The sequence below is a fragment of the Lucilia cuprina genome, chromosome 4, assembly GCF_022045245.1.
Source record: "Lucilia cuprina isolate Lc7/37 chromosome 4, ASM2204524v1, whole genome shotgun sequence".
Taxonomy (NCBI): Eukaryota; Metazoa; Arthropoda; class Insecta; order Diptera; family Calliphoridae; genus Lucilia; species Lucilia cuprina.
In genome coordinates, this window is record NC_060952.1 from 84,655,763 (window position 1) to 84,679,584 (window position 23,822).

General features: G+C 31.9%; 3 protein-coding genes across 3 annotated transcripts in view; 1 reads left to right on the forward strand and 2 right to left on the reverse strand.

Annotated features, from left to right (window-relative positions):
* Window positions 1–5,906, forward strand: part of LOC111683241 (C-1-tetrahydrofolate synthase, cytoplasmic) — an 11,969-nt gene extending 6,063 nt beyond the window's left edge. Inside the window, exons 4-10 of the mRNA XM_046947941.1 lie at window positions 926–1,285; window positions 1,355–1,466; window positions 2,317–2,542; window positions 2,616–2,789; window positions 3,016–4,167; window positions 5,136–5,421; window positions 5,492–5,906. Of these exons, the coding sequence (XP_046803897.1) occupies window positions 926–1,285; window positions 1,355–1,466; window positions 2,317–2,542; window positions 2,616–2,789; window positions 3,016–4,167; window positions 5,136–5,421; window positions 5,492–5,734 (2,553 nt within the window). The 3' untranslated portion in view covers window positions 5,735–5,906. The remainder of the gene's footprint in view (window positions 1–925; window positions 1,286–1,354; window positions 1,467–2,316; window positions 2,543–2,615; window positions 2,790–3,015; window positions 4,168–5,135; window positions 5,422–5,491) is intronic.
* Window positions 5,577–19,860, reverse strand: LOC111683235 (cadherin-23-like). The gene is made up of 29 exons (XM_046947942.1): window positions 19,794–19,860; window positions 19,406–19,561; window positions 19,203–19,287; window positions 18,941–19,124; window positions 17,987–18,156; window positions 17,738–17,918; window positions 17,600–17,678; window positions 17,450–17,544; window positions 17,207–17,386; window positions 16,966–17,142; window positions 13,721–13,914; window positions 13,432–13,660; window positions 13,031–13,367; window positions 12,856–12,969; window positions 12,734–12,794; window positions 12,523–12,679; window positions 12,328–12,463; window positions 12,061–12,261; window positions 11,881–11,996; window positions 11,718–11,814; window positions 9,745–10,000; window positions 9,550–9,677; window positions 9,400–9,491; window positions 9,178–9,304; window positions 9,005–9,115; window positions 8,647–8,936; window positions 8,276–8,584; window positions 6,131–6,702; window positions 5,577–6,074 (listed from the first exon to the last, which is right to left on the reverse strand). The coding sequence occupies exons 1-29, from the start codon at window positions 19,858–19,860 to the stop codon at window positions 5,873–5,875; spliced, it is 5,103 nt and encodes a 1,700-aa protein (XP_046803898.1). The 3' UTR covers window positions 5,577–5,872.
* Window positions 19,861–22,066: 2,206 nt separating this feature from the next.
* LOC111683236 (peptide deformylase, mitochondrial-like) lies at window positions 22,067–23,586 on the reverse strand. The gene is made up of 2 exons (XM_046949091.1): window positions 23,107–23,586; window positions 22,067–22,538 (listed from the first exon to the last, which is right to left on the reverse strand). Exons 1-2 carry the CDS (start codon window positions 23,512–23,514, stop codon window positions 22,227–22,229), a joined length of 720 nt encoding a protein of 239 aa, XP_046805047.1. The 5' UTR covers window positions 23,515–23,586; the 3' UTR covers window positions 22,067–22,226.
* Between the last annotated feature and the right edge of the window lie 236 nt (window positions 23,587–23,822).

Consider the following 23,822-nt stretch of genomic DNA (forward strand, 5'->3'; position numbering starts at 1 on the left):
GTTCTAGTTCAGTTCTAGTTCAGTTCTAGTTCAGTTCTAGTTCAGTTCTAGTTCAGTTCTAGTTCAGTTCTAGTTCTAGTTCAGTTCTAGTTCAGTTTAGTTCAGTTCACTTCAGTTTAGTTCTGTTCTAGTTCAGTTCTAGTTCATTTCTAATTCAGTTCTAGTTCAGTTTAGTTCAGTTCAGTTCACTTCAGTTTAGTTCTGTTCTAGTTCAGTTCTAGTTCAGTTCTAGTTCAGTTCTAGTTTAGTTCTAGTTAAGTTCTAGTTCAATTCAAGTTCAGTTCTAGTTCACTTCTAGTTTACTTCTAGTTTAGATCTAGTTCAGTTCAGTTCTAGTTCACTTCCAGTTAAGTTCACTTCTATTATACTCAAGTTCAGTTTTAATTCAGTTCTAGACCTCGGAGATTAGTAAGCACTTAGTGAACAGATGTCCCATTTATTTATCATGTCAAATATTTACAACAGTTTATGTTGAATATATGTATTCTAAAACAAACCAGATTAAAATTAAATCTAATTAGCAACCAATTAGGAAGTAGATTGTAAAATTAACCATAAATAAACGCGTCCAATTGCTAAGGGTAAAGTGCTGTGGTAAAAATGTTCACTAGATATGTAATTAGGTTTTCTGTTTAGATAATGACTGAAGAATATCTATATTATTCTGGATAAGACCAGTTATATGAAGTTGAAGGTTAAAACTTTTTGAAGTGTACACACAAGTACAACTATTTAAACTGATAATCAAAAATTCATATTACCGATTTTAGATTTTTCTAGGTGTTTTATGTTTAGACAAAAATTTAAAAGCATTAAATTAATCAAGTTTTAAATGATTCCAACTCAATGAAATTACTAAATTTGTTTTTAAAAATTTTCGTAAAATACAATTTTTTTCTTATTTTTTTTTTTTCTAACTCCTTAGATCAACTTCCTTAACAATGATCCCAATGTTCACGGTATCATTGTACAAATGCCTTTGGATTGTGAGAATAAAATTGATTCTCACAAAGTTACCGATGCCGTTTGTCCCGAAAAAGATGTCGATGGTTTGCATACAATGAACGAGGGACGCGTTTCCATTGGTGATTTAAGCGGTTTTATGCCCTGTACTCCTTGGGGTTGTATTGAATTGATCAAACGTTCGGGTATTCAAATTGCTGGCGCTAATGCTGTTGTTTTGGGACGTAGTAAAATTGTGGGTACACCAGCTGCTGAGCTTTTGAAATGGCATCATGCTACCGTCACTGTTTGTCATTCAAAGACCAAGAATATCGAGGATATTGTAAGTAGATGTTATGGGGAAAGAATGGATTGTTTTATTTTAAAGATTTTTCTTGGGTTTCGAATTTAGTGTCGTACTGCTGATATCTTAGTTGTCGGTATTGGTGTACCAGAAATGGTTAAGGGTTCTTGGATTAAACCTGGTGCTGTCGTGATTGATTGTGGTATCAATGTTAAGCCAGGTAAAAAATATATCCTTATTATTGGGAGATGTTGTTCACAGTTAAGTTCTAGTTCAGTTCTAGGTCAGTTTTGGTTCAGTTTTAGTTCAGCTCTAGTTCAGTTCTAGTTTAGTTCTAGTTCAGTTTTAGTTCAGTTCTAGTTCAGTTCTAGTTCAGTTTTAGTTCAGTTCTAGTTCAGTTATAGTTCAGTTCTAGTTCAGTTATAGTTCAGTTCTAGTTCAGTTCTAGTTCAGTTCTAGTTCAGTTCTAGTTCAGTTCTAGTTCAGTTCTAGTTCAGTTCTAGTTCAGTTCTAGTTCAGTTCTAGTTCAGTTCTAGTTCAGTTCTAGTTCAGTTCTAGTTCAGTTCTAGTTCAGTTCTAGTTCAGTTCTAGTTCTGTTCTAGTTCAGTTCTAGTTCAATTCTAGTTCTGTTCTACTTCAGTTCTAGTTCAATTCTAGTTCTGTTCTACTTCAGTTCTAGTTCAGTTCTAGTTTAGCCCTACTTCAGTTCTAGTTCAATTCTAGTTCTGTTTTACTTCAGTTCTAGTTCAATTCTAGTTCTGTTCTACTTCAGTTCTAGTTCAGTTTTATTTCAGTTCTAGTTCAGTTCTTGTTTTCTAAATTACGCAAGAGCGCAGCTAGTGAAATTTGTTTTAAAAATTTATTTAGTTGTTCAGTTCACGTAATATTTTTTGTTTGTATTCTTATCAGTTTATTTTTTATTTTGGCCCCACTGATAGAGAAGGTCATTTGTAAATTAAATATTAAAAAAATATATATACATTTTTTATACTCAATAATCTATGTTTAGATTTCATAGCGTAAATATTTCAGAATTGTTGATAATAATATTCTCTCTCTGTCTCTTTAAGATCCTACTAAAAAAAGCGGCACTTGTTTGGTTGGTGATGTTGATTTTAAAGAAGCTAAATTGGTAGCTTCTTCTATAACTCCTGTACCTGGTGGTGTTGGTCCCATGACCGTAGCCATGTTAATGCAAAATACTGTACGTTCAGCTTTTACAGCAGCTGAGAAATTATTGAAAAAGACATGGGATTTGTCACCATTGACATTGAGACCCGCTAGACCAGTACCCAGGTTAGTAATTTGTATTTACAAATACAAAACGTTTTAGTTGATATTTAAATTTTTTGTTTCTTTTGATTTTTAGTGATATTGTTGTAGCTCGTTCACAGACTCCCAAGAATATTTCATTATTGGCCAAGGAAATTGGTTTAATCGGCAATGAAGTGTCTTTGTATGGTAATAAAAAGGCTAAGATTGCTTTAAGTGTTTTGAAACGTTTGGAGTCAAGAGGTGAAGGTTCTTATGTTGTGGTAGCAGGGTAAGTTGATCAAATTTATATAAAATTTCTTGGTTATTTGAACTTAAACCAATTGGTTATTTGAACTTAACCCATTTTTACTATAAGATAACAATAGCTTTATCAATTCTTAATTCTCTAATCAAAATACCATAAGTGAAAGCTTTAATCATATACTTTAATGTCAAACATTTCATAATTAAAAAAGTTAAATCACAATTAACTGTTTAAACAATTTATTCTTTAGTATCACCCCTACTCCCCTGGGTGAGGGTAAAAGTACCACACTTATTGGTTTAGTTCAAGCTCTCTGCGCCCATAAAAAACGTAATGCCATCGCCTGTATGCGTCAACCCTCACAAGGTCCCACTTTTGGTATTAAAGGTGGTGCTGCCGGTGGTGGTTATGCTCAAGTTATACCCATGGAAGAATTTAACCTACATCTAACTGGTGATATACATGCTGTCACTGCTGCCAATAACTTAGTGGCCGCTCAGTTAGATACACGTATTTTCCATGAAAATACACAAAAAGATCAGGCACTATACGATCGTTTAGTGCCCCGCATTAAGGGTGAAAGAAAATTCTCGAAAATTCAATTGAGACGTTTACAACGTTTGGGCATTAACAAGACAGATCCCGATAGTTTGACTGATGAGGAAAAGGGTAAATTTGCTCGTTTAGATATTGATCCTGATACCATTATGTGGGAACGTGTTGTTGATATAAACGATAGATATTTGAGACAAGTAACTATTGGTCAATCGGCTACTGAAAAAGGTTTCACACGTACCACTTCCTATTCCATCTCGGTGGCTAGTGAGATAATGGCTGTTTTAGCTTTGGCCAAGAACATGGAAGACATGAAGGATAGATTATCGAAAATGGTGGTGGCTTTTGATCGTAAGGGAGATCCTGTAACAGCTGATGATTTGGGTTGTACGGGTGCTTTGACTGTTCTGCTTAAGGATGCTTTGGAACCTAATCTAATGCAAACTTTAGAGGGTACCCCCGTTATGGTACATGCTGGCCCATTTGCCAATATTGCTCATGGCTGCTCTTCGAATGTGGCCGATGAAATTGCACTAAAGTTGGTGGGTGAGGAAGGTTTCGTGTGCACCGAAGCCGGTTTTGGTTCCGATATTGGTATGGAAAAATTCTGTAATATTAAATGCCGTTCTATGGGTCGTAGTCCAAATGCTGTTGTTTTGGTGGCCACTGTTCGAGCTTTGAAAATGCATGGTGGTGGTGCTCCTGTTACAGCTGGCGCTCCTCTAAACAAACAATATACTGAAGAGAATGTGGAATTGTTGGAGAAAGGTTTACCCAATTTATTGCAACACATTTCGAATGGTCGTTCTTTCGGTTTGCCCGTTGTGGTGGCCATTAATCGTCATAGGTAAGTGGAGTTTTTTAATTTACATACATTCATCATTTCAGTAAGTTAGTTAACTCTCTATTAACTTAATTAAATCATCAATTGTTGGAAACAATTTTACCTACAAAATTAGTTAGATTTAGTTAGATAACACTGCCAGTGTTAGAAAAGATAAAGTTTTTTGCAATTGCTCTATTATTAATCTAAATATTACGCATTTGTGCCAAAATATTGACCGCATTTCGATCAGAATATAAAAATTGAGAATATACAACTTTCGGGAAACGTCCATTTTTGACGGATTGTTGGAGGTATTTTGTATAGAAAATGTGCGTAATAAACCTGAAACAAAGATCCGGTGTATTTCTGTTTTGTCGGTTTAATTTCAGTTCTAGTTTCATTTGATGTTGATTTATAGTCCAGTTCTAGTTCAATTCTAGCTCAGTTCTAGTTCAGTTCTAGTTCAGTTCTAGTTCAGTTCTAGTTCAGTTCTAGTTCAGTTCTAGTTCAGTTCTAGTTCTAGTTCAGTTCTAGTTCAGTTCTAGTTCAGTTCTAGTTCAGTTCTAGTTCAGTTCTAGTTCAGTTCTAGTTCAGTTCTAGTTCAGTTCTAGTTCAGTTCTAGTTCAGTTCTAGTTCAGTTCTAGTTCAGTTCTAGTTCAGTTCTAGTTCAGTTCTAGTTCAGTTCTAGTTCAGTTCTAGTTCAGTTCTAGTTCAGTTCTAGTTCAGTTCTAGTTCAGTTCTAGTTCAGTTCTAGTTCAGACAGAATAAGTTTTCTACTGATACGATTTAGCAATATCGGTCCATTACTTCATCCATATAAAAAATCTAAATTTTATGTCCATTTTAAAGTGCAAGTGTTAAGAAAATTCATAAAAAAAATTCCATCATTCGCATTAAATAAACAATTTCATCATTACTAACTGGAACTAACAATTAAAAACCAGCAGAATAGACAAATAAACACGAAAAAAAAACATTAAAAATTTTAGCTCTGATACTGATGCAGAACACGAATTGGTTAAATCGGCTGCCCTTAAAGCTGGTGCCTTTGCCGCTGTTGTTTGTACTCACTGGAGTGATGGTGGTGCTGGAGCAACTGAATTGGCTGAAGCTGTTATTAATGCCTGCAAAAATTCCCATAACTTCCAATATCTATATGATAATGAATTGTCGTTGTTGGACAAAATGAATACCATTGCCCAAAAAATGTATGGTGCAGCTAAAGTAGAACTAACACCTAAAGCACAAAGTGCCATGGAAAAATTAACCAATGCTGTAAGTTTTTTTTAGTTAACATTCATCTTCTGCTTTGCCTTCAAATCTACAACATTTGTATTTTTTTAAGGGTTTTGGCAATTTACCCATTTGCATGTCTAAGGTATCCGGATCCCTTACCGGCGATGCTGCCATTAAGGGCGCCCCCAAGGGTTTCACTTTGACCGTTAGCAGCATGCATGTTTCTGCAGGAGCTGGTTTTGTGGTAGCCATGTGTGGTGAAATAACTAAAATGCCTGGTTTGCCTACACGTCCGTGCATTTATGATATTGACTTGAATACTGAAACTGGTGAAATTGAAGGTCTTTTCTAAATGCAAAGGAAACATTAATTTGTTTTGTATATTTGTGGACAAAATTATTTGTATTTTTGATATAATTACTCTTTTTCTTTTATTAATTAAGTTGATATTGTGTAAAATATTTGTTAAATTTAAATAAATTGTAATGTTTTAATAACGTTTTTTATCCAAATCCTTTTCTAAATTATTTGTTTTATCTTTGACATTGAAAAAATCATTATTAAGAATTTTATGATCAAAATTTGAGGTGACTGTTTTGTTGTTGGTTTCAAAATTATTTAAACTATTCATTTCGAATAAAGGATCATCATGTAGATCACGAAAATCATCTTCATCATCCTCGGATTCGGAGCTAGGTGTAAAAATTTTATAAATATTTAACATATAGTTAAATGTTAACAAACTCACCTGGTTTCATTGTCATAGACTCCTCCTCTTTGTTTGATTTCATTTGTTTGTTTATTAAATACAGGATTAGAACCTTCAACCGAGAAAACATTCATAGAAGGTCCTGCTAATCTATTAAGATTTGAAGCCACCGAACCAAATTCAGCCGGTTCAAATGCTTTCAATTGTCTCTTTAAAGATCTAATTTTTAAGATATATAAAACGATCATTATTGCCGCAACAGCGCCCAATACAATATTTAATCCCCCTAAAACAGTTATTAACCAATTCTCTACAAATGGCGTCTGTGCTTCCATTTCGATATGGGGAATATCATTTAATATTAGATTATGATGTTGTAGAGAATTTTGTAAACGTGATATGAAAGCTAAATCATTAGATCGTCTTTGTATATCGTAAGCATCAACAGCTTCATTGTTATCTATAAAATGTACAATAACTTCTGTTATAAAGGCCGATGAAGTATTGGTGGCTCTTTGTCTTGATTTTTGGTTTCGTATATTCGTGACATCATCTATGGAGTCGATATTACATATTTCATAGCCATAGATTTCTTGAAATTGTTCTCGTAACTGGAATTAGTTTAGTTAGAAAAATAGTTTAGGAGGCATCAGGATTTTTTCGAAATTAACAATTTTTTAAGATTATCAACTATTCTATCGACCGGTCTATGGATTAGGCTGTCGACTTGTTAACTGACTAGTCTATGAACTAGTTTATTAAGTAGTCTATGGTCTAGTCTATGAATCAGTCTATCGAGTAGTCTTAGAAATGTCGACAGGTTTACGACCAGTCTATGGATTAGTCTTTAAAATTTTCTGACAACTAATCAATGTACTAGTCTATATGAACCAGTCTATATATGAACCAGTCTATAGGGGTAGTTTTTGAACTAGTATAACGCATAGCTCATAAACTAGTCCAAAGATTAGTCGATGAACTCGTCTAACGACTGAAATAGTTTAACGGCTAGTCTAATGACTAGTCTTTGAAGTATTCCATCGTCTAATCTATGGACTAGCATATCGACAAGTGTATGGATTAACCAATGCTATCTATGATGTCTTCTAATGACTGGCCTATAACTACTAGTCTATGAAATAGTCTAACTACTAGTCTGTCGTATTGTTAACTGACTAGTCTATGAACTGATGTATAAGGTAGTCTATGGTCTAGTCTATGAACCAGTCTATAGGGGTAGTGCAAGGAATGTCGACAGGTTTATCGACCAGTCTATGGGTTAGTCTTTAAACAGGTTTATCGACCAGTCTAATCAATGTATTAATTTACGTACTAGTTTTTGAACTAGTCCATCGACTAGTCAATGAACTCGTCTAACGACTATGATGTCGTCTTCCGACTAGTAGTGAAACTAGTTTAACTACTTGTCTTTGAAATATTCTAATGACTAGTCTGACGACTGGTTAACTGACTAGTCTATGAACCAGTCTATAGGGGTAATCTAAGGAATGTCGACAGGTTTATTGACCAGTTTATGGGTTAGCCTTTAAACTTGTCAGACAACTAATCAAGGTACTAGTTTTTGAACTTGTCTAACGACTAGTCAATGAACTCATCTAACGACTGGTCTATGAACTCGTCTAACAACTAGTCTATAATATAGTCTAACGACTAGTCTGTGAACTAATCTAACGACTAGTCTATGAAGTATTCCATCGACCAATGTCTAACGACTGGTCTATGAACTCGTCTAACTACTGGTCTATAAACTCGTCCAACAACTAGTCTATAAAATATTCTAATGACTAGTCTATAAAGTATTCTATTGACCAATATATCGTCTAGTCTATAGACTAGCTTATCGACAAGTATACGGGTTAGTTTATAAACTAAACTAGTCAAGAGCCTTGTCTATAGAATAATACAGGCTTAAAAAACTAGACTTTCAAATAGTATATGGTCTAACCATAGACTATGCTACGGATTAGTTTATAAACTAAACTAGTCAAGATTCTAGTCTATAGAATAATAATAGCCTAAAAAACTAGCCTATCAAATATTCTATGGTCTAGCCTTTCGAATATTCAATGTATTAGTCTTTAAACTAGTACCCAGATAAGCCTATTGATTACTTTACCGACTATTGTTTTGATAAGTCTATGGACTAAATAAGAACATACTTACAAATTTCTCATTTTCTCTTATAACTTGTATATCACTTAAGAATACAAATTTTACACGATTCTTTTCCGATACAATATAGATTTTTACTGAAGCTCGAGCTGTATGGCCTACCAAATCAACAGCCTCTATCTCAAACATTAGATAACCTTTCATTGTATTTGTAACGTAAGAATTTAAAATTAAAACTCCTGATTCCGAGTTCAAGTATAAAATCTCTGAATAATTTCCACTCAAATTTTCACCATAAACTTCATAGGATGTTTGAGATATCGCATAAACAATAACATCATCTAAATCGGGATCCAGGGCCTGAAAGAAGGTATTTTTCGTATTAGAAATACCGTGTAACTATAATCGCCAAAACTTTTTACCTTAAATGTCATTATGTGCTTTCCTATCGAATCTTTAGTTGTTATACCGGCAGCATACATATCTTGGTTAAACTTTGGGTCATTATCGTTAACATCATTTACGATTACGTTCACTAACAAGGTATAATTTACACTATTAGGATTAGTTATTAGACCTTGCTCATTATTGGAGACCTTTATGCGTAATATAAGTTTGTCAATGTTTTCCCGATCCAAAGTGGTATTTAGTTTTAAAAGTCTTGTTTCAGGGTTTAATATAAAGTATTTGGCATCTTCTGGGCAAAAAGAATCTAAGAAATAGTTGAAAGATATAATTTAGTTCCAAGTTATTAAAATGTTTCTCTTATATTCATTTTACCATCTATAAAATAGTATAATTTATATGCCTCATCTGGATCATCTAAACCCTCATTTTTCGGATCATAAGCTTGTGGAACGAAACGTTCTTCAACAAGACCTTGTTCGTTTTCTTTAAGAGTAATGAAAATTAATTAATTAGTGATCTCCCTAAATTATTTCTTAAATAACTACCAGTGAAATCAGTATTAAAGGTCTCCTGTAAAAACATTGGATTACCCAACATATCTACAAAAACTAACTTAAGATTTCTAATTTCCGAAGAAGTACTACCTCCACCATCTATGGCACGCAAATTGATCTGAAAAATAGTTAACATTATGTTTATGGCAATAATTTTGTAAAAGGGTTTCATTTAATTTATATAGATAAATCGTGGAACTGTCATTAACTTACATTATAGATACCAGCAGCCACTAACTGTTTGACATAAAAGTTTGTGGAATTACGAGATTCCTTAACCAATTCAAAATATTTATCATGACCCGCTAAAAAGAATTTAAGTTTATTAATACAATCAAAAAGATAGCTCCTGTTAAATACTACCATCACTTGATATTTCAAAATGTACATCACCGTATTCTCCACCATCCGGATCAAAGACCTCAAAAGGTTTTAAACGTGTAACACAATCGGCTTGATATAAAGGACGTAATGATTCTTGCAGGGAATAGCTATAAATTATAGAATAAGTTATTAACCCTTAATTGCTTCGTGACACTCATCGTTTTAAGATATTACCAGATTCTTATAGATTTCTGCTTTGTAGGATTCACAATCTGAGGTTCATGAAAATTATATGGTTTTATGTTAACTTCATATACCGAAGAATTTCTCAGTTGTGGTAGACCCTGATCGGAGGCTTCTATCTCAATTTGCCACAAGCCATAGTAACCTTTTAAGGCTTTCAATGTTTTTAGGCGTCCAACACGATTTCGTAAAGTTGTAATAGTGAATAAATCATTAAAATCATGTACATCTGGATTAAAATTTTTAACTAAAAGAAAAAATTTAAAATAAGAAGTTATAAAAGTTTAAAATTAGTTTTAAATTAACAACTTCTAGAATAATCTAAAAAGAATCACATGTGATCCTTGAAAGGCAATTTGCTCAAGTACTTGAGCTATCTTATCCCTGATCATCTCTGCTTATTTGCGTAACTTCCAAGATGCATTACTTTCGTTCACAACTCATTCTCAACATTTAGTCCTCTAGTCACTCCTCTGTGGGGTTTCTGTTATTAGGCAAAAACACCAAAATTATTCCGAAATTATCGCCGTAAATCCAAAGTTTTGTTTCCGCTATTTGGATTCAACCAAAAACACCTCCAGTACTCTGGGAGATCAATTCAATAACCAGTAAATAACAAAGTCCAAAAGTTTTTCCTATGGTCACCTACCAGATATTTTAGATGATGAATCAAATGTGGCACTGGTAGCATATCTTTTTCCTTTCCAAACACGAAAGTGGGGACGGTTCACCAAGAAAAATGCTCCGGGAGGTAGGTTTCGATCAGTATTGTATGTATCTTATGGAGATTACAATTCACCAGTTTACGTCATCAAGTTTAACGTTGTGGTCCGCCACCAGTCTTCTCAATAAGATAACACATCCATTCTTTGGACTCCAAAGGGACGTTTCGAAACTGTACTGTTTGATCACCCACTTTCTTTACCCGATAGGTTAAATGGCGAATGAGAAATGGGGCCTCATGAGCTACTTTCAAACACAAACAAAGGTGAGGGCGTTTCACCAAGATAGAAATGACATTCACCAGATTACATCATCAAGTTTTACGTTGTGGTCCGTCACCAGTCTTCTCCATAAGATAACACATCCATTCTTTGTACTCTGAAGGGTCCTCTCGAGACTTTGCTCTCTGGTCATTCCAAACACAATGGTGAGGACGGTTTACCAGGCGGAAGTTTTCGAGCTGTAAAGAACTGGCGTATGTATTTTATGGAGATAACCATTCTCCAGATTACACCACCAAGTTCACCAGTTCCTTAACGTTGTCACCTTATCGGTACTCCGAAGGGACCTCTCGAATGACTGGTAAATAAAAGTTACTCTCTGGTCACCCGATTTCTGTACCCGCTAGTTTAGATGGGAGTGAGAAATGAGGCCTCATGAGGTGCTCGTAGCACCTCTTTCTCCATTCTAAATGCAAAGGTGAGAAAGGTTCATTATGAAGAACTGATGTATGAATTCCATGGAGATAAAGATTCACCAGATTCCATCATCAAGTTTACCAGTTCTTTAACGTCCGTCACCAGTCTTCTTCATGAGATAAAAGTATCAGTCTGCACGTCCCACCATTGTCTCTTACATAGAAATTCGAATTCTGATGAATCGATCCTTTTTCCAGGCTGCATATTTTTCGAGTGCAATCACCGGTGGCATTATTTAAGACATCAGAAACTATATACAAGGTATGGGGCTTTGGTTTGTTATCACTAGAAGTTTGTCTATATACATGAAACTGTAGACGGCAACTAATACCTGAATTCAAATTACTGATCTTCAAGAGATCTTATATCTTCTCGTTTTTACTTAATTTATCAACCTGCTGACTGTGTGGTTATGCTTGGCGAATAATAGATCGCTACTATTACTATTTAAAATGAATTACACAAGTCCTAATAATCTAATTAACTAGATCCACAAACATGTTGTAACATGTTGAGTATTTTTTTGCCGAAACACAAACTTACCCGGTTTTATAGATAATATAGAATATACAAGTTGAGAATTGGGAGTATTAGGTTCATCTCGATCCTCTGCTAATAAAACCATTTTAGACATGGTGTTCTAAATAAAAAAAATATACCAACAAATATTAAAATAAGTTTAAATTGTTTATGTCAAAGCATTAACCTCTTGATCAGCTTCTGAAAATTCCGGTTTATATTGTTGATTATCAGGCATTAAGGGAGCATTGTCATTAACATCTCTCAAAGTGACATTTATGAATGAAGATTTCTGATTTACAGCTAAAATATTAACAAATACAACTAGATATAATGCAAACATTGGATGATTAAATCCTAAACTTACGACCATAACCAGAATTGATAAAATTAAAATTATCTCTTATATCAATGGGTATATAATGATAGGTAATACCCAAGTCTCGATCAAGTATAAAACCATTACGTAAATTAACTTTAACTTCGCCATTGGTGGTATTTATTTGGAATAAATTATGTAGCTCAACCAAAGCACTATTAATGGTATATTCCAAACTATTGTGAGGACCTGTTTAAACAGGAAAATATGGGAAAATAACTTTGCAGAATGTTAAAGACAATTTGTTAAACTTACTATCTCTGTCATTGTCATGAGCTTTTATTTGACCCACTATAGTTCCAGTGGTGGCATTTTCATAAATAAATACTTGTTGCTGAAATTCATCTAAAGTAGGCACTTGATTGTTAATATCCAGCACAGTGATATTAATCTGCAAGAGAATTCTTAAAGTAAAATCTTTTTGTTAATAGAGATTTCTGAACTATATACCTTTCCTTTGGTCTCATGTAATGAATCGCTAAGAATAACTTCATATTCCAGATTATACACTTTAGGTATATCGCATTGTATCAGACCTGCTACTTTCAGTAAACCGGTAGTGCTATTTATGACTATCAAGCCTCTTTTCGTAAGATTACCTATGGGTCTGCGAGATTTTGTGTGAAAATAACAGTTTTAAAACCAATTACTAGATATGTACCTTATTTTATACGTTATATTATTATTTCCTGCTCCATCTATGTCATAAGCCTCAATGGTACCTTTTAATATTGTTATTTATATATAGAAATCTTATAAAGTACTTAAATCTTGTTAACTAACCTATTGTACTCATTATATCCTCCAATTCGGTAACACTACGTGGCTCCTCCAGAGTGCCGGTAACAAATTGTGGAGGATTGTCGTTAATATCATCTATTCTAATGGTTAAGACAGCTAAAATCAAAACATTAAGTATAATATATATCTAATAGCATTTACTTAAACTCTTCCTTACCTGTAGAAGAATCTTCATTTAATTCTTGATTTAAATCTTGAACTTTTATGGTTAAAAATATCGTATCATATTTTTCATAATCCACCTGGGACTTGAATTGATTATTTATCTTTAATTGACCATAAACTAAGTTATTAGTCAGCAACTCACGTTCGATTATAAAGCACTCGAGAAAATTAGTTTTGTCTACTTCCTGACCACTTTTAGTGGCATAAGATTGAGACCATAAAATTTCAAAATTTAAATTTGCTGAAGAATCAGGATCACGAGCTTCAATTTTATCCGTAATAAGAGTTAAAGCTGGAGAGTTTTCGGTAACATTAACAATGAAACGGGGCTGTAATGATGTAAATAAAGTTTTAAAGATCTATTACAGTTTTGTAAAGTACAAACATATTTACCATTCTTAATTCCGGAGTTTCGTCATTAACATCCAATATCTTAATTTGTAATTGACTATATGAAGTATGTAAATCTTGACTATAATCAGTGATAAGGGAATCTTTAGCTTGAATCTGAAGCATTACCAAAGATTGACGTTCAAAGTCAAATACATTGGTTTTATTTAAAGTTATTAATCCGGAAGTAGAATCTATAGCAATGCCTTGCATATTGCCCACTATAGAGTGTCTGTAAATTAATCGAATTATTGAAAAACAAAGTAATTTAATGGTACAGTTACTGACTTACACTACTCTATCTCCTATATCTCGATCTCTAGCTTGGACTTGCATTAACTGCGTTCCCTCGGTAGCGTTTTCATAGATTTCAATATCATAAGACTCACGTTCAAATATAGGCCACTCGTCGTTCCAATTTATTAGCTCGATATTTAAAGTGACTTCATTTTGGTGTTGCAAATTTTCTACTTCTTTTGCTGTAATCTTAAAAACAAAAAAAAAAAAGGTTGACTTTATTGTTTTCACTCAAAAAATCCTATTTTCATAAGAAATGAAAGTGATCACAGATTTTCATTGTTTTTGCTCTAGCTCCTCTAGTTTAGCCAGAAAATTGTCTTTTATGTTTTCACTCAAAAAATCATATTTTGGTAGGAAATGAAAGTGATCACGGATTTTCATTGTTTTCGCTCTAGCTTCTTTAGTTTAGCCAGAAAATGGACTTTTATGTTTTCTGATTCAGATTTTCATTGTTTTTGCTCTAGGTCCTCTAGTTTAGCCAGAAAATGGACTTTTATTTTTTCACTCAAACAATCATATTTTAGTAGGAAATTAAAGTGATCACAGATTTTCATTGATTTCGCTCTAGCTCCTCTAGTTTAGCCAGAAAATGCACTTTTATGTTTTCACTCAAAAAATCATATTTTGGTAGGAAATGAAAGTGATCACAGATTTTCACTGTTTTTGCTCTAGCTTCTTTAGTTTAGCTAGAAAATGCATTTTTATGTTTTCACTCAACAAATCACAGATTTTTATTGTTTTCCTCTAGCCAGAAAATGCACTTTTATGTTTTTACTCAAACAACAATATTTTGATAGAAAATAAAAGTGATCACAGATTTTCACTGTTTTTGCTATAGCTCTTCTAGTTTAGCCAGAAAATGGACTTTTATGTTTTCACTCAAACAATCCTATTTTGGTAGGAAATAAAAGTGATCACAGATTTTCATTATTTTCGCTCTAGCTCCTCTAGTTTAGCCAGAAAATGGACTTTTATGTTTTCACTCAAAAAAATCATATTTTGGTAGGAAATGAAAGTGATCGCAGATTTTCATTGTTTTCGCTCTAGCTCCTCTAGTTTAGCCAGAAAATGGATATTTATGTTTTCACTCAAAAAAAATCATATTTTGGTAGGAAATGAAAGTGATCACAGATTTTCATTGTTTTTGTTCTAGCTCCTCTAGTTTAGCCAGAAAATAAACTTTTATGTTTTCACTCAAAAAATTATATTTTGGTAGGAAATGAAATTGATCACAGATTTTCACTGTTTTTGCTCCAGCTTCTTTAGTTTGGCTAGAAAATGGACTTTCATATTTTCACTCAAAAATCATATTTTGGTAGGAAATGAAAGGAAATCACAGAATTATACTGTTTTTACTCTTGCTCCTCTGGTTTAGCCAGAAAATGGACTTTCATGTTTTCACTCAAACAATCAAATTTTGGTAGGAAATGAAAGTGATCACAGATTTTCATTGTTGTCGCTCTAGCTCCTGTAGTTTAGCCAAAAAATGGACTTTTATGTTTTCACTCAAAAAATCCTGTTTTGATAGGAAATGAAAGCCATCACAGATTTACACTGTTTTTGCTCTAGCTCCTCTAGTTTAGCCAGAAAATGTACTTTTATTTTTTACTCGAACAATCATATTTTGTTAGGAAATAAAAGTGGTCACAGATTTTCATTGTTTTCGTTCTAGCTTCTCTAGTTTAGTCAGACAATGGACTTTTATGTTTTCACTCAAAAATATCATATTTTGGTAGGAAATGAAAGTGATCACAGATTTTCATTGTTTTCGCTCTAGCTGCTCTAGTTTAGCCAGAAAATGGACTTTTATGTTTTCACTCAAAAAATCATATTTTGGTAGGAAATGAAAGCCATCAAAGATTTACACTGTTTTTGCTCTAGCTCCTTTAGTTTAGACAGAAAATGTTTTCACTCAAACAATCATATTTTGCTCTAGCTCGTCTAGTTTAGCCAGAAAATGGACTTTCATGTTTTCGCTCAAAAAAATCATATTTTGGTAGGAAATTAAAGTGAACACAGATTTTCATTGCTTTCGCTCTAGCTCCTCCAGTTTAGTCAGAAAATGGACTTTTATGTTTTCACTCAAACAATCATATTTTGGTAGGAAATAAAAGTGATCACAGTTTTTCATTGTGTTCGCTCTAGCTCCTCTAGTTTAGCCAGAAAATGGACTTTTATGTTTTCACTCAAAAAATCATATTTTGATAGGAAATGAAAGTGATCAAAGATTTTCATTGTTTTTGTTCTAGCTGCTCTAGTTTAGCCAGAAAATGGACTTTCATGTTTTCACTCAAAAAATTATATTTTGGTAGAAAATGAAAGTGATCACAGATTTTCATTGTTTTCGCTCTAGCTCCTCTAGTTTAGCCAGAAAATGGACTTTTATGTTCTCACTCAAAAAATCCTATTTTGATAGGAAATGAAAGTGATCACAGATTTTCATTGTTTTTGCTCTAGCTCCTCTAGTTTAGCCAGAAAATGAACTTTTATGTTTTCACTTAAAAAATCATATTTTGGTAGGAAATGAATCATATTTTGATAGGAAATAAAAGTGATCAGAGTTTAGCCAGAAAATGGACTTTTTTTGTTTTCACTCAAAAAATCATATTTTGGTAGGAAATGAAAGCCATCACAGATTTACACTGTTCTTGCTCTAGCTCCTTTAGTTTAGCCAGAAAATGTTCTCACTCAAACAATCTTATTTTGGTAGGAAATAAAAGTGATCACAGATTTTCATTGTTTTTGCTCTAGCTCGTCTAGTTTAGTCAGAAAATGAACTTTTATGTTTTCACTCAAGAATTCATATTTTGGTAGGAAATGAAAGTGATCAAAGATTTTCATTGTTTTTGCTCTAGCTCTTCTAGTTTAGCCAGAAAATGGACTTTTATGTTTTCACTCAAAAAATCATATTTTGATAGGAAATGAAAGTGATCACAGATTTTCATTGTCTTTGTTCTAGCTCCTTTAGTTTAGCCAGAAAATGAACTTTTATGTTTTCATTCAAAAAGCTAATATTTTGATAGCTCTATCTTATTCAGTTTAGTCAGTAAATGAAAAATGGTACAAAATAATTATTTCCAATTTTTTTTTGGTTGGGAATAAAAGTGATTGTTTTTGCTCTTCTTTTTTAGTTTAGACAGAATATGGAATTTTATGTTTTCACATAAAATGTAATATATTGTTTGGAAATGAAACTGATCACAGATTTTCATTATTGTGCTCACTATAAAATAGTACCTTTAATTCAAAATTTCTCCATTTTTCGTCTTCATAATCTAATTGATCAGCATGTGTTACTGTTAAAGAAAATTCAGTTTTCTGATAACCACTATTCGGAATCATGGTAAAAGCTTCGGCATATTTGATTGTTTCAACGGAATTTGTTAGGAATACATTATAGGTGGCGTTGGAACCCTAAAGGAATATAGATATGCTACTTAATAAAATTGGATAATATTTGATTTATGCTTACGCTTACCAAATCTAAATCTTCTATAAAGAACTTTTGTAGTGGCAATGTTGAGTACTTTGATTCTAAAACTTGTACCACATTTGGTTCTAAAGTTATCTCTGGCATATGATCATTTATATCCTGAACGATTAAAATTGTGGAATTTTTTATAAACCACAAGGGATCATCACATTTATAGGCACAAGTCTAGAGATTAAATATATATTATTAAAGCGATTTAAATAACATTGGAATTTTGATTAAACTTACATAAAAATTAAAAATCTGTTGATTTAAACGATCACGATCTATGGGTTGAATATGCAACATGCCCGTAGAGGAGTTAATGGTAATAAATTCAGAGTCTAAAGGAAAATATTTATTAAAACATATTAAAGTCTTTTCGGATTTTAAACTTACAATCATCCTCAAATTCCAGTCTATAACAAATGGGTTTATCAATGCCCGTATCACCATCTATAGCTTTTAAACTGAAAATCTTAAAGAATTGGAACATTTTAGGATTATTGGATTTCAAATGAGTTATAACCTTAATACCTGTTCTTCTTTTTCGTTAAATGTGGCCGTTGTTAAAGGTCTTACCCATATAGGATCACGATTTGGTAAATCAATTACTTCCAATATGGCAAATATATCTCCTGTGTTATTATTCATATCATAGACTTTGACATCAAGATTATAGATGGCTTTTTCCTCGTAGTGTAGTTCTTCAAGTAGTCTGAATAAAGTAATATATATTTTTTTAAGTCGGTTTATAGATTTTATTATAAATCTATGGGAACTTACTTTAATTTATATTGTTTTTCATAGGTAGTGGTCTCTCCGTGTTCCACAAATGCAAATATAGAATTTTCATTATTTTTACCTACGGCCTCTATACGTATGTTATTACGATCCATACCATCTGGATCATAGACCGTGAAAATACAATCAGATATGTAATTTGAATGAAGTTCCTAGAGAGTATTTGAAGAGAAACATAAGATTTTAGGACTTTTAATGAATATCTAAGGTTTATTGTGAAAATACTTAGGTTTGTGTCTGTGCTAATATCACTGAACTGATCGTAAAGATCGAACCTTTCAATTTGAAAGCTAAAATCTTAAAAATTCTCAAAATCTACTCACCTCTATCCTACACGGCGAAGGAGCATATGTCAGAGAGAATATTTGAAGAGAAACTTAAGATTTTAGGAATTTTATCCTACACGGCGAAGGAGAATATGTCAGAGAGAGTATTTGAAGAGAAACTTACGATTTTAGGAATTTTAATGAATATTTAAGGTTTATTGTGCAAATACTTAGGTTTGTGTCTGTGCTAATGTCACTGCACTGATCGTAAAGATCGAACCTTTCAATTTTAAAACTAAAATCTTAAAAATACTCAAAATTTACTCAAACTTAAGATTTTAGGAATTTTAATGAATTTTTAAGGTTTATTGTGAAAATACTTAGGTTTGTATCTGTGCTAATATTACTAAACTGATCGTAAAGATCGAACCTTTCAATTTGAAAGCTAAAATCTTAAAAATTCTCAAAATCTACTCACCTCTATCCTACACGGCGAAGGAGCATATGTCAGAGAGAGTATTTGAAGAGAAACTTATGACTTTAGGAATTTTAATGAATTTTTAAGGTTTATTGTGAAAATACTTAGGTTTGTGTCTGTGCTAGTATGACTGAACTAATCTTAAAGATCGAACCTTTTTTGTATTAAACTAATGTCTCAAAATCTACTCACCTCTATCCTACACGGCGAAGGAGCATATGTCAGCGTAGGCGTATTATCAAAAATATTTTCCAATTTAATCAGAACACTAGCTTCCACTGCATTTGGCAACGCAATATCTTTAATATAAATTTGAAAAAAATATATACGTTGTTGAGGATTTTCAAAATCTTGACGCTTTTCTATGGTAATAAACCTGTAAATAAAACGTAAAATAACAGAAGACTTAAAAATATTTACAAACAATTTGTTAAATAAAACTGATTACTCATACCATTGATTGTCAGTCGAAATAAGTCTAGCACCTAATAAGCTATTGTCACCAATATCAAAAGCTCCCAATGATGGTATACTAGTGCCTATGTTTATGGAAAATTTATGCAAACAACCATTATTATCATTATTGTTATTGAAAATAAGTAATTTTTAAGTAGTAAGTAATTTTTAAGTATCTGTTGAGTATAGTAAACTTCTTACCATTATAATTGATTTTAGCCAATTTGTATGGTACAACAATTTCTTCTCGAACATTAATCGTTTGTACACCTACAGCTGTGTCACTTGTTTGCCATTGGATACCGATGGTTTGAGGATCTATAAAATAAGGTTCTTGCCATTCATCTGCTGCTAGGACTAAAAAATAAATTCATGTGATGGGGGGAGAAAAATGTAAAATAAGAACAATTTGAATTGTTTACAAGTATTTGTTACTTGTTTGACAAAATAGGATTTTCAACTTAAATGTTAGTTAGGACACAGTGGTTTTAAGTGTCTTAATTTTTAAGTATAAAATCAGTCAAAAGCATGAAAAAACGATTCCGTATTATATATATTAAAATTAGATAGAACAAAGTTCATGCAATACCTGCACTGTCTAGAATTTCAGTCCTGATATTTGTCAAGGCAGGACAGAGGAAGTGTTTCCTCTTCATTCTCATTTTAACAACTCCCAAAAAAGTCATCGTATTAAACATATAATCTTCTAGCGCGCCAATAATGCATTGTCAGGATGACTCATCCTGTAAAGCCCATCAATCATATAGACCTTCCTTCATAGATAAGCCAGGTGATCATTTTGTCTGATCAGACCCATAAGGTTCATGCTGGATGAGATAAATTCAGTGGGACAACAGCAAGTGGTTCAATGTGCAATTCCAGGCACAAAAGGTTCGGCGGCAATTAGTGTAAAAAGATAAACAACGCCTGTGTTGGAAAGCTGCGTTTTGGACCAGTAATCCTTCCACATGAATGCTTTCCACTCGACATACATCATAATACGCTTTAATATTCAGATTTCATAGTAGTTTAGAATCAAGAATGATTCCTTAGCATTTTGCACTATCTGGATATTTAAGCTCAACTCAGTAAAGGTGTGGTTGTATCTATTCTAGAATATAACAAGTTTAAGCTTTCCAGGATTGACACTGAGACCATTATTGTCCGCCATTACTACACGGGTCGTTCATCTCCTTACGCACCCACGAATTGAACCAAATGTGGCTGTGACAAATCACAAAGGCGTAACTATTAATACCTTAAAGTAATGCATCTAGTAGGTTAGTAGTTAGTATTCTAGTCTGTCAGATGGAATGTCCTGTCTATCTATCTATCTATCTATCTATCTATCTATCTATCTATCTATCTATCTATCTATCTATCTATCTATCTATCTATCTATCTATCTATCTATCTATCTATCTATCTATCTATCTATCTATCTATCTATCTATCTATCTATCTATCTATCTATCTATCTATCTATCTATCTATCTTTCTATCTATCTATCTATCTATCTATCTATCTATCTATCTATCTATCTATCTATCTATCTATCTATCTATCTATCTATCTATCTATCTATCTATCTATCTATCTATCTATCTATCTATCTATCTATCTATCTATCTATCTATCTATCTATCTATCTATCTATCTATCTATCTATCTATCTATCTATCTATCTATCTATCTATCTTTCTATCTATTTATATAAAAAAAATGTTATCTTAACACGTCAAGAATATCTATAAAAATCAGTTCCTACAGCAATTATTAATTAATTTTTAATTTCTAAAAAAAGATATTTTACGAAGTTTTTTTAACCACTGTGCCTTTTACGAAAAATTTTAGTTTGCTAAACATATGAGTCATTTCATGTTTAGCCGAATTTATTTTTAAAAATTTGAAATGTATCAAGAATTTTTACACACAAATACACGACGAAAAAGTTTAATTTTCAAAATTTCAAATGAAAAAGTTATTTTTTTTAAGTTTTGTTTTAAAAATTTGCAGCTTCTTTAGGAATGACTCATATGTTTAAAGAGGATTTGTTTTACTACTTGCCAATTTGTATATTTCCATCACTCAATATTAAAATAATGATTACAAGAAGGATATTAATGGGAAGTTGGGTGACAGAAAACATATTATTTCTTGTGTGTTTATATAAAATAACAATATTGATGATTTAAAACTGTCTGAGTAGTAGAAAAAGTTATTATTTATTTCTTTTGTGTTTGGGTTTTCTTTTAAGCAATGATTTTTACAGATAACAAATTTTATTTCATACACATTGCAATAGATGAAAAGATATGAGGAATATGTTTATTTGTAATATATGTAGTTCTTTTCAAATATTTTTTTTAAGAAGAATCTTTTGTTGTTCTTATTGTCATTATTCAATATTTCGTTATCGTCATCATTAATTTAAAACATTTTGACAATATTTATTTTAGTGTTGTTTTTGTTATTTATTTTTTTTTTATTTTATTTAGTAAAGGTAAGGCTTTTAAAAAATGAATTTTATTTTTGTGCTGCTCAAGGTAAATGGATTTTTGTCACACTGATATTTTAATAAATGGATTGTATTTATTTTAAGCACTGTTTAATGATTATTTTTAATGTATTTATATTTGACTTAAATTTAAATTGTTCTTTTTCTAATTTTTAAATTTCAATGGAGTTTTAGTTTTTTTAATTGCGTTTTTTAGAGTTTAATCAGAGAGAGTTGTTTTGTTACTGAAATGTGTTTGTGAAAAAACTTTATCAATTTTTATTTCAACTTATTTTGATAAAAAATTTTAAATTATTAAGATAAAATCGAAAAAAATATGAAGTTAACTAAAAAAGTAATGTAATTAAATTTACAAAAAGACTTTATTTTTCAATAATTAATAACAAAAGTAATAACATTTTAAAATTGCACCTAATATAATCTCTTGATTTTAAAACTCAAACTAAAATTCTTTTTTAGAAAATTTTAATGTAAAAATTTCCCCCCCGAAAGTATTTTTTTTTCTATTTATAAAATGGTATTTCCACACGTCCAGCTTTTGAATTGACCGTCTCCCAACAGGTGCAGTAAAATGTTGAACGATCCATTTGATCTATATATAGTTTGCCATCTAAATGATCCATTTCATGTTGTGCTATGCGTGCATTCCAACCTGTTAGTTGTAGCTCGGAGGGTGTATCCCGTTTACCTATACCCGTTAAGGTGACACCTTCATAGCGTTCAACTTCAGCGGAATAGCCACGAACACTCATACAGCCCTCGGGATGCTTATGTTTGGTGTAGTTTGTAACTTTTAAGGTGGGATTAATCATGACCTTGAAAGGACGGAAATAAAAATCAATGAATATGTAGCTATTAAAATCAATTAATATGTACCTATATCTATCTATCTATCTATCTATCTATCTATCTATCTATCTATCTATCTATCTATCTATCTATCTATCTATCTATCTATCTATCTATCTATCTATCTATCTATCTATCTATCTATCTATCTATCTATCTATCTATCTATCTATCTATCTATCTATCTATCTATCTATCTATCTATCTATCTATCTATCTATCTATCTATCTATCTATCTATCTATCTATCTATCTATCTATCTATCTATCTATCTATATATCTACGTATCTATCTCTCCTTCTATATATCTGACTTTTGTTTTTCCACTTATTTTTTACTTCTTCCTTATTTTTATATTTTGTATTAAAAGTTTTGGGGTAAATTTCTCTTTTTCTCTTTCCCTGGATCCGCGCTTGTTGTTCAAAAAAAATTTAAAAATTTTGATTTTCTAGTTGGTATCACATTTCCATTCGGTTTTATTAATACTTTCCAAATTTCTTAAGCACATCAATTAAAACCAACTTCAAACTTACCGTCAATGGCAGTGGTGACATCTTCCGAGCCTCATACACTTCCTTTGTAAATTTTTTATCCAAATCCTTTCTAAATTCCATGACAATAATACGCAAAGATACACCAATTTGTGGTGCTGCAATGCCTACACAATCGTACTTTCGTAAAACTTTAATCATTTGATCCACAATCAAATCGATTTCTTTACTATTTAACATATCCTTAGGTACTTCAGCGGCTGCAGCACGTAACACAGGATCTCCAACTTGTGTGAAATGGCCATAGGGTGGTTGATTAGCTTGTTTAGGTGTCCAGAAGTCACGATACATTTGACGAAATGTTTTACATTTTGTTGTGGTTGCATGAAAGAATCTCATGGAGGTATTTGTTAGGTTGAATGGAATAAGGTTTAACTTTTGCAGAGCCATTAAAGCGAGGATTATAAGAATTTACGCAATTAAGAGCAGAAAAAATAAATGCCGGCTAAAAGAAAAACAAAATGTAAACAAATAACAGCTGTTGAACAATGGTGGTGATGTTGCGTTTTTTGAATAATAAAATAATATAATAGCATTTGGTTATTCCTAGTAGGAAATGTATTTTTAAATTTAAATTTAATTAAAAAATAAATACTAAACATAATTGATCGAAAAGGGTTAAACATTTTGAAACTTTTTTGAAAAATATTAAATTTTTAAAACAGTTTTATTTACGTTTTTTAACAAAATACTTTAAC